Here is an 18,805-nt window from a genome sequence, read left to right on the forward strand (position 1 = left end):
TTTAAATTTCTAAAATTTGATATTGGTATTATATCCGGGATATTTATCTATTTAGCCCAGATGCTTTTGATTGAATAAAATTTCTGCATCTTTTCTTTAAACTTTTTATCATATTCAGGTGTTACTACACATTTGACTGTCAGTACACAACAACAGTTTATGTTATAATGTCACTCCGGCTAAGTTATGAGTTTTGGTTTTCTAAGTTTGTGTTAGTTAATTAATCATGTTTGAACAGCAACACACAGTGAGCACATACAGAAGATCTAACTCTAAACAGCTAACCCAGCAGATACACACAATAATCCTTATGGACACACTCATTGCATTTCTAGTAAATGTAACAGTTATTTACACGTCATTCAGCAGTTTATCATCGTCTTCATCATCATCATCATTGTTTGTTGCTTTTGTATCATCGTGGCTCCTTGCAAGTGCAAGAGGAGAGTCGTCGTCGCTGTCACCTTCATCTAATGTAAGGTGAACATTCCTGTCTTGATTCAATCTAAAGTATGAGTTCTCAAGTCTTGAGTAACGTCTACACAATGGAGATATTCCATCAATACAAAGACAAATGGTCACGGGATCGGCTGACTCACTGTCTGTACCACATGCCAAATATGATGGATATGATGATGATGAGTACAGCCAATATGGTGATGATGATGATACCAATTGTTTCACCACCAACACTATTGACATGTTTGGCAGATGATGGATGGATACGAGGATTTACTGCAAATAATGGAAAAGTGATTGTTTCTTCATACAAAATGATAGAAACCGGCAAGGCAGGTACACACACACACACACACACACACACACACACACACACACACACACACACACACACACACACACACACACACACACACACACACACACACACACACACACACAATGGTGGACAAAAACAAGCAAAGCTATAAATATTGGCTGCAGTCTTCATACCAATCACTTCTTGTAATGAAATTGCTTCGATCAGTGAACTTCCTTCGATTTGTGAACTTTGTGGTGTCAACACCACAGTGATTTCGTGTTCATCCACAGCATATTTCACCCACTGCAAGACTGCAAGATCTACAAAACAAAACGCTGAGGCCATTACCATCTACAAGCTGCCGTGGATATTGTACTGTTTCAATGTCGCTTCTTCATCCTTGTTGTTGGCGACTACAGATAAATCGGCTTCAAATTGATCTGATGCAGGAGGGTAGACCACAAATGCTTCAAATCAACTCGTATCATATGCAGTCACCTAGAGATACGTATACAACATGCTCACAATACATTAAATCACAAACACCAAAACTCACTCACTGACACACACACACACACACACACACACACACACACACACACACACACACACACACACATACAAACCTGTGCAACCACATTAACCAAACTATCAGCCATCAGACTATTGAAATCATCAAGTGTAGCTTTTTCCTTGACAGCGGAACGACTGAAACCGAGAGGCAACGTCCGTACTGCACCTACAATCAACACAAACAACCCTCCAATCTCACAGCAAACCGACGCAACGCACAAGAGTGAAACTGACAGTAGACTGAAACGTAAACATGTGATGACTTCGTCGACACGGGATTGTATGCAGTCACCGAGATGAGAAACTTTCCAGTCGATCCGAACACGTGATGTATGGTGCGATTTCGTGTCAGTGTGAACGATGCGTCGTCGTTTCCAAACTTCCATTCGTAATGTATTGGTGCGAGTGTGTTGCCTGTTGGCTGGCAGGTGAAAGTGACGTTGTCGGTTGGTAAAACGGCGTGAGGAGGGATAATATTCAAGGTTGATACGACGTCTGTGTAGATCAGAGAAATAGTGAAATGTTAATTAATGTTATAGACTGAAAAACAGATGATGGACAGACAGATGGATATACACGTACGTACATACAGTTAGATGGACGTGTCAGAAAGACAAACATAAAACAGTTAAACAGACAGACAGAAACATGAGAGAAACAAATGGACATACACATAGACAGACAAACAAACATGACGTAAAGAAATGGACATACACATAGACAGACAGACAGACGGACAGGCAAACAAACAGACATGACAGAAACAATGACAGACACATAGACAGATAGACAGACAGACAGACAGACAGACAGAGGGACAAACATGACATAAAGAAATGGACAGACACAGACAGACAGACAGACAGACAGACAGACAGACATGACAGAAACAAACAGGCAGACATGGAGACAGACAACAGACAGATAAACATGAAAACAAATCGACAGACACATAGACAGATAAACATGACACACAATCAGACAAACATGTAGACAGACAGACATGACAGAAACAAATGGACAGACACATAGACAAACAGACATATACGCATGACAGAAACAACAGACAGACACAGACAGACACAGACAGACAGACAAAGATGACAGAAACAAATGGACACACACACACACACACACACACACACACACACACACACACACACACACAGCTGTTAATAGCAAACATACCGTAAACTGTCACCACTAGTTGCACGGTCGACAACCCAACACTATTGCTGGCATTCACCGTCACGTTGTAGCTACCAGCTGTCGAGTACGAGTGATTCTTAACTACAGGGAAGTTATCGACATGAAGAGTTGAGACGAGTTGAGATTTGTCACCAAACGACCACACGTACTTGATATCTCGAAAGAAACCCTGAAACAGAAAACACAAAAATAAACAAAAATACACAAAAAATCATTGACACTTAGAATCACTACAGACAATCGGACGTCACAAATACAAACCATCCACACTTGTTTTTCTAATGAATGAGACAATCCTCACCTTTTTTGTCTCAATGTAAAATGTACTTGTCGTCCGATGGGAACTCCACTGCCTTCAATATCAGACTCCAATGTCAACTTGCCAGGAGCTTCACACAATAAATACTTTAAGTTAATACATATTTTAATTTTAATTTTAATTTTTGTTATATATGTATAGATGTATATATAAATAGAAAATAACAAAAAATAAAAAATAAAAATAAAAATTAAATTAAATATATACATATACACAACATCCAAAAAAGAGCCCCAGATGGTTATTTTATGAAACACTTTGACAAATTTAAGTACAACAAAGATGCAGCTAGGACTGTAGGCTGAGAATGCATGTCAAACACTCAGACTGAAGCTCACACCTATGCCGTTCATGCACCAGTTTACACTCAATTGAAAGGCAAATAATTAATTGAGAATCAATTACAGCCAAACATGATGTAGCCTACCTACGCATGACTTTAGAATCACTGTCTTACGGAGGCGTTTATTCAAGTAAGTTGGTACATGCAATTGCAATTGTACAAGAGAAGACTATGAATGGTATGTATGCATATACAGAGGATGGCAGACAGACAGAAAGACAGACAAACAGAAAGACAAACAGACAGATTGACAAACAGAAAGACAGACAAACAGACAGAAAGACAAACAGACAGACAAATAGACAGACAGGCAGACAGACAAACAGACAGACAGATTAACAGACAAACAGACAGACAGACAAATAGACAGGCAGACAGACAGACAGATTGACAGACAAACAAACAGACAAACAAACAGATTGACGGAAAGACAGACATACAGAAAGATTGTAAATAAATAAATAATTAAATCAGACATATTCATAGTCATTGATTTCAACAAGCACATTGCCACCATTCAATCGCCTCAGGGCTGTTAATCAAATGGACTCTTTTTGGACATTTACAATACTTGTTAGAGTATGAAAAGCTAAATGCTCTCTACCCATTGCAACACATTTCTCTTGTTTCATCGCCCATTGAATCGTGTCTCCACCTCTGCATACATCACCTGACACCTTACCATATCTGCGGTATCACACAGTTACGGTTGTACACACAGTTAGTGTTCAACTGTCATGGACGTGCACACACCCTTGACTTATGCTGATCGTCTTGCCTTCGGTGCAGTGGTTCTTTGGATTGTACGTTGTGATGCATTTGGATTCGATGCATTTGTCTGCTGTCGTTGAACTTAGAACGTATCCGTAGTCACTAGGCATACAAACATGAGAGAATGAGTTGGTGATGTGATATACGTAAATTTAGATTAGAATTAGAAAACGTGTAGCAATCATACAAAATCATTTTAATTATCACATGTAGTCTGTCTATCCGTCTGTCTATATGTGTGTATGTCAATCTGTCTGTTTGTTTATTTGTCCGTCAATCTGTCTGCCTGTCTGTCTGTCTCTCTGTCTGTCAATCTGTCTGTCTGTGTGTTTGTCCATCTGTTTGTCTGTCAATCTGTCTGTCTGTCTGTTATTCTGTCTGTCTGTATGTATGTATGTATGTCAATCTGTCTGTCCGTCTGTGCATGTCTTTGTCCGTCTGTCTGTCCGTCTGTGTATTTCTTTGTCTGTCTGTTTATCTGTCTGCCATCCTCTGTATACACATACATTACATTCATAGTCTTCTCTTGTACAATTGCAGTACAACTGTTTTTCCGGTTGTATGTACTCTCGTCCATTATAGCAGACCAAGAAGGCACATCACATTGTTTACCTACAAAGAAACGAACATCATATGAGCACAGCCAGACAACAAAAACAGACAAACAGACAGACAGAAATACAGACAAACAAACACACAAACAGATAGACAAACATACAGACAGACAAACAGATAGACACATAGACAGACAGACAAATAGACAGACACATAGACACACAGACAAATAGACAGACAGACAAACAGACAGACAAAAAGACAGACAAACAGACAGACAGACAGACAGACAGACAGACAAGTAGACAAACAGACAGACAGACAGACAGACCGACAAACAGACAGACAGACAGACAGACTGACAGACAAACAGATAGACAAACAAACAGACATACAAACAGACATACAAACAGACAGAAGAGCACAAAAACACAACAGAATAAACAAACAAACAGCTGACTTCTTGCAGTGGCACCCAATCCTTATAGTCAGACGGTTCACATTTCTTGAGAAACAAAGTTGTAAAGTTCAATTGCACAACCACCCTATTCTGAAAGAAATTACGCTGATCCAATCGACTACAAAAGACTCTAGAAAACAAAATCCATAAAATCAAGGTTAATCAACAAGCAACTCTAATGTGTGTGTGTGTGTGTGTGTGTGTGTGTGTGTGTGTGTGTGTGTGTGTGTCTGTGTGTGTGTGTGTGTGTGTGTGTGTGTGTGTGTGTGTGTCTGTGTCTGTGTCAGTATGTGCGCGTGTGTGTGTGTGTGTGTGTGTGTGTGTGTGTGTGTGTGCGTGTGCATGTGTGTGTGTGTACACTTTTCATACAAACTCACGTTGCAATTTCTGTTGTTTCACTGGGTTCAGTAAACATGCTGTTCACAATGAGATTGTTCGAATTGCTAAACTGGATGCCAGGCCACGTTGAGTCCGTTCCCTCATTACAACTGTAACTATAAAAATGCACAAACTCATAACTTACATTTCATTGCAATGCTAGTAATGTCTGTCTGTCTGCATGTCTGTCTGTCTGCATGTCTGTCTGTTTGCATGTCTGTCTAACTGTCTGTCTGTCTGTCTGTTTGCATGTCTGTCCAACTGTCTGTCTGTCTGTCTGTTTGCATGTCTGTCCAACTGTCTGTCCAACTGTCTGTCCAACTGTCTGTCTGTCTGTCTGTCTGTCCATCCATCTGTTTGCTTGTCTCTCTGTGTGGATGTATATTCTTCTCTCTGTTTACATACTTCAATATCATCATATTACATTGATTATTGCCTTATGTAACTTACTGAAGATACATCGACTGTTGGTAATGATCAGTAGCCGCCATGTAGCTGCCGTGGTCGCCAAACAAAAAATCAAATTCCCTTGCATTGGAGTTGCTCTCTTGCAGTGCCTGCCACATGACACAAACGACATCAAAATTGATCAGAATGTGTGACAGCTGATTGGTCACTCATCATGTCCCAAGTGAGACCCGCGTCTCGCGAAACCATCAGAGTTGCTTCATCACGAAAAAATGGACCAACATTTCCTACAATCAGAGTTTGTTGTATACAACACATACGTATAAGTATTTCATAGAAGGTTATGAGTAACATGTCAATACGTTTATTATGTAAATATAATTAATAAATTGGTAATATAATTAATTAAGTAACTAAATTTAATATTACTGATAAATTATTAATAATTAATCTTAATTAATAAATTAAATCATTACTTTTTAAATTTGATTTAATTAATTACTAAATTAATTAATAAGTTATTAATTTAATTAAAAATTTATTAATTTTATTTACATATTAATTAAAATTACAAAGTTATAAATTACTAAATATTAATAAATTAACACAAATAAATAAATAAAATAAAATAAATATACTTATTAATTAAAAGTCAGTATTTTACACACAAACTCACAAAATGACAATGGCAAATGGATAAGGAGCTGCTGCTAAACGATAATGCCCCAGCCAGATGGCTGGTTTCCTGTGCACTAAGCAGAAGCTATGGGTCGTGCTAAGCAATCTCCTGGAGCCTGGCCAGGTGGTTGCAGTAGCACCGACTGCGACGCCAACTGTGGTGTGGGCACCCGAAGTCCCACCCGAACTCCAGTGGCTGATGAACTTTGTTGCAGTCGGGGGCCTTTGCCACCCCAGTCAATGACCAGGTACTCATTTACACTCCTGAGTCGAGAGAGGCAATATAATATAAAATTGTGTGTGCATTTATTGCCCAAGGAAATTATGCCATACATTGCCATCACTGTGACTTGAACTTGCAACCCTGCAATGTCCCGGATGTTTCCAATCTCCAAATGCACTCTCTAACCAATTGAGCCACCACACACACACACACACACACACACACACACACACACACACACACACACACACACACACACACACACACACACACATTATCGTTAACACTGATACAATCAGCTAGAAATCACAAATACAAACCATCCACATCAACACAACACTCGTTCTTCAATCAACAAACGAGACAATCCTCACCCTTCTTCTCTACATCTCAATATACTTGTCGCTCGACGGCAACTCCACTGCCTTGCAATATCAGACTGACAGCAAGCATGTCAGTGAACACAATAGAAATCACACAAACTGCAAACAAATATTTGGATTGCTATTGTATCCGGGCTACTTTTAGTAGCCCCGGATGCGATTGATTGAATATGATTTCTCTACCTTTCCTTTGAATTTCTATCATATTCAAATGTTTTCACACTTTTGGCTGATACTGTACAACAACATTTTACGTTACAGCGTCAGTCGGATAAAGTTGTGAGTATTGTAGGTGTTTTTGTAGTAAAAATTAAAGTTTTGTGTTCTAACTCCCTTCTATTGGGATGCTGGTGTATGTGAGGTAATACAGTAGATGTGCACTCGGCTGTGCATTTGTACAAGGCAATAGAAGAGCAGTCGACATGCCAGCAATCTAATTGTTTGTGTGACATTTACATTTTGATAGTTTTTGTACAAAATGTGTAGATGGTGAATTGAGGTGTGGGTGTGTCAGTGTTGTGTGTTGTGATGTTTGAGTGCAAGCGATCATATTACAATTTCAATAATAGACAATAAATATGTTAGGAAAGAAGATGTGGGCAGAAGTCACATACACGAGGTGGCAATGAAAGATGTAAATGTGATTGATGAGTATTGCAGGTAAGAGGCAGTAGGCATTACACATTGAAGTGTTAACGTGTAGATATTGATTTTTGTTCAGACATTGCGACTGCTGTTCAAAGTGTGCGAGTGTGATAGAGTGCTGCAATGCTTTAATGTGTGACTTGAAGACACGAGACACACTGAATAGTGAGTATTAATAAATGTTGATATTTATTGTGTAATGAAATTAAAACTTTTATGGATGGATGTTGATGAATTATTTTGGCACTAAATTGAATTATTTTATTAATTATTTTTAAGTGACTGTTCAGAGACAGTAAGCCTATTTGGTGACAGTAAGCAGCATAACATAATTTCAAATCTTTATTTTCTAGATTTAAGTATTAGTAAATGAAGCTGTGTTTACACCGTCGCTTCAGAGCTACGAACATGCGTGTGTGTGTGTGTGTGTGTGTGTGTGTGTGTGTGTGTGTGCGTGCATACACGCGCACACACGTCTGCATCTCTGTGTGTGTCGGTTAGTCCATGTGTCTGTTAGTCTGTGTGTCTGTTAGTCTGCGTGTCTGTGTCTGTGTCTGTCTGTGTGTGTATTTGTATTTATTGTAAATATCAATGTAAATTTATTAGTTTTTGTTTATTTATTGTCATTATTATTAATGCTAATCATTAACTTAATTGTTGCTAGAATGTATATAGTAATTCTTTGAAACACCTAGGTTCATCAATGTGAAAAAGATAATTAACTAAATACCATCAATGTCCCACACTACTTTGAATTCAGCACATGCGTGACAGCTGCGCAACTCTTGCACAGAGCGGGCTTGTTATCTACGTTATGTCTCAATTCTGCATGTATAACGCTCTTGCATCACTAGAAGTTAATAAATTAATTAACTATTGAGATGGACATCATTATCATACTTTTAATGAACCGTTGCCATCTTTCGTTCTGCTATTTTGTTGTAGCTAGAGATTGATGTACGTCTCTTAGCTGCATGGAAAATGCTGTGAAGCAACATCATGTACATGCAGCTAGCGACCGGATCCAGAAGAAAGCAGCGTCAACGTTTTCTACGAATCTTTCTTGCTAGACAACTCCGATCGTTCATCATCAGTCCTACTTAGAACATATTGCTCTCTTGAAGATCGCGGATGACATGCTGGCGGTGCGCATGCAACGGTGCTTATTTAGATGCACAGTCCCATGGGACCTTAACTTGGCTTCTTGAAGAACGATGAATTCATTTGTTGTGCGATTCTTTTGTAAAAAGTAACAAACGCATACAACAATTACCTGAACTTTACTCTGCGCTTCTCGGTTTGACGACAGCTTGACCGTAAAATGGAGGTTTACGACATCTCGGCTTTTCTGTCATAATGTGCGGGATTGTTACGTCACCCATTGTTGGTCTCCCAAAGGTTTGCTGCTTGGCTCGACAAACTCTCCGAGCGTGACACACGCTTACAAACAAACATACAAACATAGGTAGCGACATACGACAGACAGATCGGAAGTCAATTCAGCCCGTTTAGAGTGAGCTTCTCGCGAAGCAGTCCACCAGTTATTGTGGTGTCCTTCTCTTACGCTCATAGCTAATTAGTTTATAAATATGGTCACGTGACTTGCTCAATTAATTAAGCCCATGTTGGAAGGGTCACGTGACATGTTAGTCCATATTTGGTTTGAGAGTTAGAAAATATTTTAGTTTGAGATTGCAAGCTAATTGGGAATACTAGAAGGCAAAGAAGACAAAATGTATGAATAATTAAGTTACATCTGTTTCTTTAAAGTTACATTCACTAGCCAGGTTATCTCAAGTCAAAAGTATTAGTGGTAAAGTGTGCATTAACTTTTGTATTAACTTTTTTCATATGGTTTGTGCAAAGTGTGTATAGATAGAATATTTAGTGGTGGGTGTGACAGCTTTGTGTAGGGAAATTTTCAGTTGTGTGTGTGTGTGTGTGTGTGTGTGTGTGTGTGTGGAGTGACTCTATTAATAGCGTATTGACACGCATGCGTAACTATTGTATCTTCGTAGTATGTCTTCGTAGTGTGTTGAGTTCTAGTGTGTTGAGTAGAATAAATACAAACAGTATAACACCACATGGCGACAGGAGTGGGACTCATACGACTCGAACCACCAGGTCCTTTCAACTTTCGGCAGCCAGACGACTGGCCGAGGTGGAAGAGAAGATTCACACAGTTTCGAATCGCTTCAGGCCTGGCAGACGCGGACGAAGTACGTCAAGTGTCCACGTTACTCTACTGCATGGGAGAGGACGCAGAGGGAGTCCTAACTTCCACCAACATCACGGAAGACAACAAAAAGAAGTACGATGAGGTGATTGCTAAATTCGAAGAATTTTTCCGCATACGTCGCAACGTGATCTACGAGAGAGCGCGCTTCAATCGACGAAATCAGTTAGAGGGAGAGTCTATCGAGCAGTATATCACCGCTTTGTACGAACTGGTCGAGACATGCGAATACGGAAGTTTGCAACAGGAAATGCTGAGGGACAGAATTGTCGTCGGAATAAGAGACCAGGCGCTATCAGAACGTCTACAGTGTGATGCTGAGCTTACGTTGGAGAAGGTCAAACGATCTACAAGACAGAGAGAAGCCGTGAAAGAACAGCATAAACATCTGCAAGGTGACGGCAGCAAGGACCATCCAATTGTCATAGAGCAAGTGCGAAACGGCGCTAAAAGCGGCACAGCAGGCGGTAAAAGCGGCACCACAGGTGGCAAATCGCAACCAAGCAGACACCAGTTTGGCGGCGGACGGTCAAAGTCGGCAACCCCACCCGCGCGACACCAATGTAAGCGCTGCGGAAGATATCATGCTAAAGAAGCCTACTGTCCAGCAAGACAAGCCAGGTGTTCAAAGTGTAACCGAAAGGGTCACTTTGGAGCTCAATGTTTCTCGAAGACAATCGAAAATGTGGACAGTGAGAGTCGAGACGGGGCCTATGTATTTCCAGTGAACGTATCCAAAAGGATCACATGGTCTTCCAAAATTTCAGTAGGAGGCAAAGAGCTAACATTCAAGTTAGATACGGGGGCCGAGGTGACAGTGATCACAGAAGAGGCACATAGAGTGTTAGAAATGCCAAAGTTGCAGAAACCGTCCAAAGCCTTGTATGGACCAACATCTACAGCTCTTCGGACATTGGGACAATTCACAAGTACACTATCAGTGAATAACAAGACATCAGAGGAGACTATCTTTGTTGTCCAGGGATTGAAAACCAATTTACTAGGGTTACCGGCTATCACATCGTTACAACTTGTCCACAGGATCCAAGCGACCAGTGTAGGAACCACCATACCAGACCGATTTCCCAAAGTTTTTCAGGGACTGGGTAATCTTGGTGATCCATACAAAATCAAGCTTAGAGAGGGAGCCAAGCCCTATGCGCTGTACACACCCCGGAATGTTCCAATTTCTCTCAGACAACAAGTCAAAGAAGAACTAGATCGAATGGAAAAGATTGGCGTCATCTCACAAGTGGAAGACCCTACAGAATGGTGCGCTGGTATGGTTGTAGTCAGGAAAAAGACAGGAGACGTCAGGATTTGCGTAGATATGAAACCCCTCAACGAGAATGTACTACGAGAGATTTACCCCATACCCAAAGTGGACGACACACTTGCTCAATTGGCGGGAGCCACAACGTTTAGCAAAATCGATGCTAATAGTGGGTTTTGGCAGATACCTCTAGAGGTGGAATCTAGGCTACTGACTACCTTTGTCACTCCTCACGGACGGTACTGCTTCAACAAGTTACCATTCGGCATCGCTAGTGCGCCCGAGCTTTTCCAACGGCGAATGAGCAAGATTCTTTCGGGACTACCTGGAGTATTATGTCACATGGACGATGTTCTCATATTCGGAACAAGTCAAACGGAACACGACGACCGACTGACTTCGGTCTTACAACGACTGCAAGCAGCAGGAGCAACTCTAAATAAGGCCAAATGTGAGTTTGGGGTACACACCGTCAAATTTCTTGGTCACATTATCGATGGCAAAGGTCTTAGAGCGGATCCAGCCCGGCTGAAAGCTATCCAAGACCTAGAACAGCCCAAGAACGTATCAGAATTGCGCCGCTTCATGGGGATGGCAAACCAATTGGGAAAATTTTCACCACATCTTTCAGAGATAAGTCAACCTTTGAGAGAGCTGTTGAGTACGAGATGCTCATGGTTATGGGAACATCCACAAGAGCAAGCATTCACAAGAATCAAGGATGAATTGACTCGTCCTACTGTCCTGGAGCTGTACAATCCGCAGAAGAAGGTGAAAGTATCCGCTGACGCGTCATCACACGGTCTAGGCGCGGTACTTCTTCAAGAAGCCGGAGATAAATGGAAGCCGATAGCATACGCATCACGGTCCATGACAGATACTGAGAAGCGCTACGCGCAAATTGAAAAGGAAGCTCTGTCATTAACATGGGCTTGCGATAAGTTTCAAGATTACGTACTTGGTCGCAAATTTCATATCGAGACCGACCACAAGCCGTTAGTTCCTTTGCTTAGCACTAAGCACTTGGACAGGTTACCGCCAAGAATTGTTCGTTTTAGACTTCGTTTGGCGAGATACGACTTCACAATTGAACATGTACCTGGGAAACTGCTTTATACAGCTGACACGTTGTCAAGAGCACCCCTACAAGAACAGATCACGGAGGATTCTCTACAGGACGATGTTGAGACCTTCATCAATGAGGTAGTTGCTAATTTACCAACTACAACGGACAGACTACAAACGTACCGAGAAGCACAAGCTAGAAATGCCACGTGTGCCCAAGTGATGCAGTACAGTCAGTCACAATGGCCCGACAAATGTCCTGAGGAAACTTCTCTAATCCCGTTTTGGAGAGTAAGATCGCTACTGACGGTACACAACCACCTACTACTATACAACAACCGTGTAGTGATTCCTGACGAACTCAGAAAAGATGTCCTGACCAAAATTCATGAGGGTCATCAGGGCATAGTTCGTTGCAGACAGAGAGCACACACCTCCGTCTGGTGGCCGGGGATAACACAACAGATATATCAATTGGTGCAACAATGCCCCACATGTGCAAAAGAGAATCCACAAGGAACTGAACCACTCATGACTTCTCAGTTACCAGATTTTCCTTGGCAAGTTGTGGGAACGGACTTGATGGAGTTAAATGGAGCTCATTATCTTGTTGTCATTGACTACTTCTCAAGATATCCAGAGCTTATCAAGTTGACGTCCACCACAGCCTTAGCAGTAATTCAAGCCTTGAAATCTGTTTTTGCCCGTCACGGCATCCCTGATATTCTCAGGAGTGACAACGGACCTCAGTATATCGCTCGGGAAACCAAAGAGTTCGCCAAGGCTTATGGATTTGTCATGATAACCAGCAGCCCTAGGTACCCGCAGAGCAACGGACTCGTGGAGCGGATGGTCAAATCCATCAAACAACTACTGACAAAGGCGGAGGACCCACATCTCGGGCTACTGGCTTACAGATCCACGCCACTGCCTTGGTGCACTCTCAGTCCTTCAGAATTGCTCATGGGAAGACGATTGAGAACAACGATGCCACAGTCGACAGCACAACTCACCCCACACTGGGATTATCTGAGGAATTTTCGTGAAGCAGATAATTTTTTCAAAAGTAAACAGAAGAAGAACTTTGACTCCAGACATCGAGCTAAAGACCTGCCCCAATTACAAAAGGACACGGAAGTCTGGATAACGTCAGGTAAAGAGCCAGCTCAAGGGACAATCGTTGGTCCAGGCCACACTCCACGATCCTATGTCATCAAAACAGACAAAGGGGAGGTGAGGAGAAATAGAGGACATTTGAAAGCCATCCCAAAGTTTGGCACTTCACTTGAAATCGAAACTCCCCAGAATACGGAAACTGGTCAAACAACACCAACCAGGCCACAAACGAGAAGCCAGACTGGTTGTCAAATAAAGAGGCCGATGAAACTCGACCTGTAAGGGGAGATGTGGAGTGACTCTATTAATAGCGTATTGACAAGCATGCGTAACTATTGTATCTTCGTAGTATGTCTTCGTAGTGTGTTGAGTTCTAGTGTGTTGAGTAGAATAAATACAAACAGTATAACACCACAGTGTGTGTGTGTGTGTGTGTGTGTGTGTGTGTGTGTGTGTGTGTGTGTGTGTGTGTGTGTGTGTGTGTGTAGAATATCACATTCATATTTGACTTTGGGTGGTCACACCTCAGTAGGCATTTTATGCTATTGTTCTTAGCTGTGAGTAGTTGCATGGCTCAGTTTCAGGAGATTGTCAGCATGGGTGTAGTTTTCCTGAATAGATTACAGAGGTTTTTTCTCTGAGCTGGGTGTGTCACATGATTTGGGCACATACTTTTTCAATTAATAAAAGTTTTTTGTGCTACATATACAGTCTTGCATGGCCAAGGACCTGAAGTTAAGGGACCACATCTAGGAATGTCTTACTTGACAGGGCTGCTCATATGGACTCACTGCAGGTATTAATTAATTAATTAGTTATGTAATGATCGAACACACTGAACTTCTCTCATGGTTTTCTCATACCGGTATATCTATCTGTCATTGATGTATATACACAATCTCAAACTGTTGCTGGATCAGGTGTCCACAGTGTTGTCAAGGCTGCTGCAAGTCCCCATTTGAGGCTGGCTGGTCTGACAGTAAATGTGACTGCATTTGTTCATCGCTGATGCGACTGCTTGAGAGAAAGCTGGCGCTGCTAACAAACAAATCAGATTCTTGCACCTGCTAGTAGTCAGGTGGTGTGCCTGGTGTCTAACTTTGAGTCTGTGTAAGTGATGGTGGTGCAGCATCGGCATACCTGACAGATCTCGGCAGATACACAGTAGACCTGGATTCACTCTCACAATGAATTACCAGATCATGTGGGAGTTACCTGAGGGGTCAGAAAAATATGGCTGGGGTCCCATGCAGCCATGCCTGGTACTTACATGATTTGCTTTATACGACAGACTTAGGGTAGCATGCTTGTATCTTGGTTATTGATTCTACAAGCCAAAGGTTACATCATATGTTAGTGAAGCTAGTGGCTCTGGTCACCTCATATGCTAGTGAAGCAAAGTTTCTCTGTTGTCTACCAATGCAAACTAATTGCGTATGTAATCTTGATTTCTTGTCATGTGCTGCACATGACACACGTGCATCAGCTTCCCAGTAATTGCTTTCCTATCACTGTACACGTCTGCTACATTGGAACGCCTTTGCACCTTCTTAGACACACTTGAGACACGATATCTCTTGTCAATCTTCATGGGCAATGATAAGCTAATCTGTAAATCTTGACCTGCATTGGAAGCGGTTGCATATAAAGCTAGAGTACAAATTCTTTATTGTCTATGCACATGGAAACAGTTGTTTTATTTCTTATTTTTGTTTGCGTTCTGTTGTCATGTCTTCTTTGTAACTTCATGGTTTGCATGCCTGATCAGGACCTGTGTGACACATTTTGTGTTATTTGTGACACGTCTTAGTTAATTGTTTTTGTTTGGGTGATACAGTAGCACTGCTGTCTTCTCTGTGTTTGCTCCTTCTTGTTTAGGTTTTATGGAACTTAGCTGTCCAAAAGGCTGTAGACTAGTCAGTGTACGTAATTATAACTCACAAAAAGAACTCTCTGTTGTTCGATATCCTTTGTTGTTCTGCCTGCTTGCTTACAACAGTTGCATCAATGTTTGGATGGAGAAGATCCAATCGAGTTCTAGTGCGATTTTTTGAGAAAAGTGAGCAGATGGCACTCAATTCTGTCATACTGGCTGCCAACTTAGGATCAAAGGACATGTATCAACATGGTGACTGAGCGAAGGCTTTGCGTCCAGGTTGCTAGAGAGAGAGACAAACCCGCCCAGGCTGGAAAGAGAGCAGGCAAAGTTTCTGTGGCACACTTAGAGTGCACACCTGATCATTGACATAGCACACCACACACCAGTGATTGCGATCTCAAGCAATCCATTTTGTTTAAACAATCTACTTCACCATTGTTGATGGTTGGTAGGGTGGGCTTTCTATTTGTTTTATTTTGTTTGATTATATAGAACGTTTCAAATTCATTTGAAGTAAACTGGAGTTTGTTGTCTAAAATGATCTGTTTGGGTAACCCATATTGATAAGCAAACAATTAATTAATTAACTTAAAACTAGGATTAGCTTTACAAGAGTAAGTTGAGCATATACCTTGGCTACTGTGCCGTCAAACGTAGGAAATGAATAGTATAAGGATACCACTACGCCTTCTGACCGTCTAACCTTCTTTTGACCATAACTATCTAATACGCTACGTTTCTAGTAGTCTAGCGTAATCATGTGTAAAATCCATACAAAATGCTCTGAGAATTTGTAGCTGCATGCGTGCTTTGTGAGAGATCACTATGTTTTTATAACCATAATGATTTAGCGAATTGATACATCCAGTTGAGTGATTATGCTGTAAAGAGATCTGCAAAGGTGTGCCAACTAAAATGGGATTGAAGATAAACAGTACTTAGTAGAGCACCTGCTGCAACAACAGTGTGCAACACCTGCTGCAACAACAAAGAGACCACGCCCCAAGATTTTAGATGATGAGATTGTAATGGGGACCCATCTAGACCATTAATTAGAGGTAAATGGCTTTAAATGCACAATGTATCTTGAAGGAAGACATCCCACAGTACGTGTGGTAGGCTGTCCAATTTTGTTCCCAACCGTCAATAATTGCTGTTTTACCCTCCCCAAACTTCCCATCCTTGTCCTGACCTCAAAATGACAGTACAGACGGTACTGGCGAGAACACTGAGATATACATTGATTTATGACCAATATACACATGATTCTTGCTCACTTTTTGACAATTCCAGGGTGAGTGTTGTATAACGTCTGAAATCTTTTTGTATATTTAAAGGTTGTGTGAATCACCGACCTTACATGTACCCTACAAAAGGCAATGTTTTTATAGACTCATAACTGTGCAAACCTGCATCATACAAAGAGGGATGTCCAACTGTAAATATTTGTCACTTAACAATGACTGCATAAATATTGGCAACAGGGTGACTGTTCGTGTTAAAGTAGCCAAGATGTTGAGTTGCTTTAGTCATAAAGAGATGACAAATGACTTTCGTTGAACAGATACAAAGAACAAGTCAATACCTGGCTGTCAAATACAGCTGTACCCAGCTAATAAACAGACAATGTACTGTAATGCAGCAACTCTTTTGGAATACTAATGAAAGACAACTAACAACTTTATCTCCAAATTTTTGGTCAATTGTCACCAGATGCTTGTATCTGTTTACTGAATCACCAAACTCTTTAATACCTGCAGTTATGTCTATTGGTGTGTTTCTATGAGTGTTAAGTAATAAAAGTTGTTTAAACCATTCTGGGTTCATGGTTGTGTGCAGATACGACTCAAGCCATCTGAAGGTGTAGATATTTCTCACCTGTTGTTGGTGTATATCAGACAGTCTATCAACAAATACAACACACAATAAGGAAATTGCAACCTTACAATGACACTAGAATGTTTTCATGTCTGCTCACTTGATGTAGCTATAGAGAGCAGGTAGAGTAGGTAAAGAAGGAATACAGCAGATAGACTAACTTGCAGTAAACATTTGATCATGACAGTGTTAGCAAGGTGTGACTAATCAATGTTGACTGATCAACACATTTTACATTTTGAGTCAATGTGCAGTAGTTGATATTTTGTTGTTGGCATTGATTGTATGTTGTCTACTTGACTGTTTACATTCTTATTATTTCAGGTAAAATGATGTTATGAACATTAGCACAAATGCAGACTTTTATGGATTACAACTGACATCATGCAGTCGAGTCTTGACCAACAATAAGTTGTGTGGGATGTAATCATGGCTGCAATACGAACAGAAGTTAGTGACACTGAAACTCATTATGATCATGAAATGGCTCAGCTATCAGGTATGATTGTCTAACAAGTATTGATATAATAATAGTTGGGTGTGTTGGGTAATATGTGAGTTAACAATGTAGTGTAATAATGTGATTATAAAGGACCTGGTTTGTGTGTGTGTGTGTGTGTGTGTGTGTGTGTGTGTGTGTGTGTGTGTGTGTGTGTGTGTGTGTGTGTGTTTGTGTGTGTGTGTGTGTGTACTGTGTGTGTGTGTGTGTGTGTGTGTGTGTACTCTGTGTGTGTCTGTGTGTACTCTGTGTGTGTCTGTGTGTGTGTGTGTGTGTGTGTGTGTGTGTGTGTGTGTGTGTGTGTGTGTGTGTGTGTGTGTGTGTGTGTGTGTGTGTGTGTGTGTGTGTGGTGCTGTAGCTCAATTGGTTAGAGAGTGCATTTGGAGAATGAAAACATCCAGGACCTTGCAGGGTTGCAGATTTAAGTCAGAGTGATCCGAGCTATGGCATAATTTTCTTAAGGAAGAAACTTACAGACAATTGCTTCTCTCTACTCAGGAGTATAAATGAGTACCTGGTTATTGACTAGGGTGGACATGACAGCTGGCTTGACAGTAACATCATGCGGCAGACAGGTAGTCTCGCGTAGCCAGACCATCTCCGCCTACATCCTTTCGGTGAGAAATAGTCTGGGGATAAAGAGGTGTTTATCCTCCACAATTTTTGGGAGAGCAGAACAAGAATGGATTAGGCATTTCCCCAGACTATTTCTCGCCGGAAGGATGGAGGCAAACATGGTCTGGCTACGCGAGACTTGCAGACGAGTACTTGTGGGCTTTGATGTCCAGTCCCAGAGCTGTGCAATTGTCAGTGACACCTGGATGACTCCAGTCAAGCTCCAGGTGGATTGTAGTGCTGACCCTAAGCCTCCACGTAGTGCCTGGAGGCCCTGTCTCTAGAGGTAGGGGGAGCTATCTTTGCATTGACCTTAAGGTTGACGTTGAATGACATGGAGGGCTTGACATTTGTCCATTTGTTTATTTGTATTTGTGTTCCTGTAAAATGCAGAAGGCTTTGGACCCAGTAGTTGTTGATGGTGACTCTATTGAGATGGTTGATAACTTTGTCTATCTCGGTAGCTGCATTGCAGCAGACAGTGACTTACAGTAAGAAGTGTCACTCTGCATTACCAAAGGTTCTAAAGCCTTGGATGC

The 18,805-nt window shown here is 41.2% G+C and overlaps 4 protein-coding genes across 4 annotated transcripts; 3 read left to right on the forward strand and 1 right to left on the reverse strand.

The window, feature by feature from the left end:
- Positions 1-206: 206 nt before the first annotated feature.
- LOC134188788 (VPS10 domain-containing receptor SorCS2-like) lies at positions 207-7,187 on the reverse strand. Its single transcript, XM_062656990.1, has 16 exons — positions 7,052-7,187; positions 5,819-6,063; positions 5,368-5,484; positions 4,991-5,120; positions 4,482-4,587; positions 3,958-4,077; positions 3,809-3,891; positions 2,844-2,931; positions 2,692-2,711; positions 2,522-2,623; positions 1,568-1,828; positions 1,387-1,499; positions 1,137-1,258; positions 952-1,080; positions 600-735; positions 207-538 (listed from the first exon to the last, which is right to left on the reverse strand). Exons 5-13 carry the CDS (start codon positions 4,550-4,552, stop codon positions 1,235-1,237), a joined length of 882 nt encoding a protein of 293 aa, XP_062512974.1. The 5' UTR covers positions 4,553-4,587; positions 4,991-5,120; positions 5,368-5,484; positions 5,819-6,063; positions 7,052-7,187; the 3' UTR covers positions 207-538; positions 600-735; positions 952-1,080; positions 1,137-1,234.
- Positions 7,188-7,214: 27 nt separating this feature from the next.
- On the forward strand, positions 7,215-17,705 carry LOC134188795 (uncharacterized). Its single transcript, XM_062657000.1, has 4 exons — positions 7,215-7,339; positions 7,646-7,720; positions 7,782-7,870; positions 17,477-17,705. The coding sequence occupies exons 1-4, from the start codon at positions 7,215-7,217 to the stop codon at positions 17,491-17,493; spliced, it is 306 nt and encodes a 101-aa protein (XP_062512984.1). The 3' UTR covers positions 17,494-17,705.
- LOC134189650 (uncharacterized protein K02A2.6-like) lies at positions 9,790-13,080 on the forward strand (the record flags this gene model as incomplete). The annotated part of the gene is made up of 1 exon (XM_062658000.1): positions 9,790-13,080. A coding segment is annotated over exon 1 (3,291 nt), but the record flags the coding sequence as incomplete, so codon positions are not given.
- Positions 13,169-13,703, forward strand: LOC134196991 (uncharacterized). Its single transcript, XM_062666226.1, has one exon. It carries the CDS (start codon positions 13,243-13,245, stop codon positions 13,675-13,677), a length of 435 nt encoding a protein of 144 aa, XP_062522210.1. The 5' UTR covers positions 13,169-13,242; the 3' UTR covers positions 13,678-13,703.
- Positions 17,706-18,805: the final 1,100 nt, after the last annotated feature.

This window comes from Corticium candelabrum, chromosome 1 (assembly GCF_963422355.1).
Source record: "Corticium candelabrum chromosome 1, ooCorCand1.1, whole genome shotgun sequence".
NCBI lineage: Eukaryota > Metazoa > Porifera > Homoscleromorpha > Homosclerophorida > Plakinidae > Corticium > Corticium candelabrum.

Coding starts and splice junctions, on each gene's coding strand:
- LOC134188788 (XM_062656990.1), bottom strand. CDS start 4,552: ATGGACGAGAGTACATACAACCGGAAAAACAGTTGTACTGCAATTGTA. Junction 1,500..1,567: donor TGTTTACGTTTCAGTCTACT/GTCAGTTTCACT, acceptor TGTTGATTGTAG/GTGCAGTACGGACGTTGCCT. Junction 1,259..1,386: donor TGGTTAATGTGGTTGCACAG/GTTTGTATGTGT, acceptor ACGTATCTCTAG/GTGACTGCATATGATACGAG.
- LOC134188795 (XM_062657000.1), top strand. CDS start 7,215: ATGCGATTGATTGAATATGATTTCTCTACCTTTCCTTTGAATTTCTAT. Junction 7,340..7,645: donor AGCGTCAGTCGGATAAAGTT/GTGAGTATTGTA, acceptor TAAATATGTTAG/GAAAGAAGATGTGGGCAGAA. Junction 7,721..7,781: donor GTGATTGATGAGTATTGCAG/GTAAGAGGCAGT, acceptor ATTTTTGTTCAG/ACATTGCGACTGCTGTTCAA.
- LOC134196991 (XM_062666226.1), top strand. CDS start 13,243: ATGGGAAGACGATTGAGAACAACGATGCCACAGTCGACAGCACAACTC.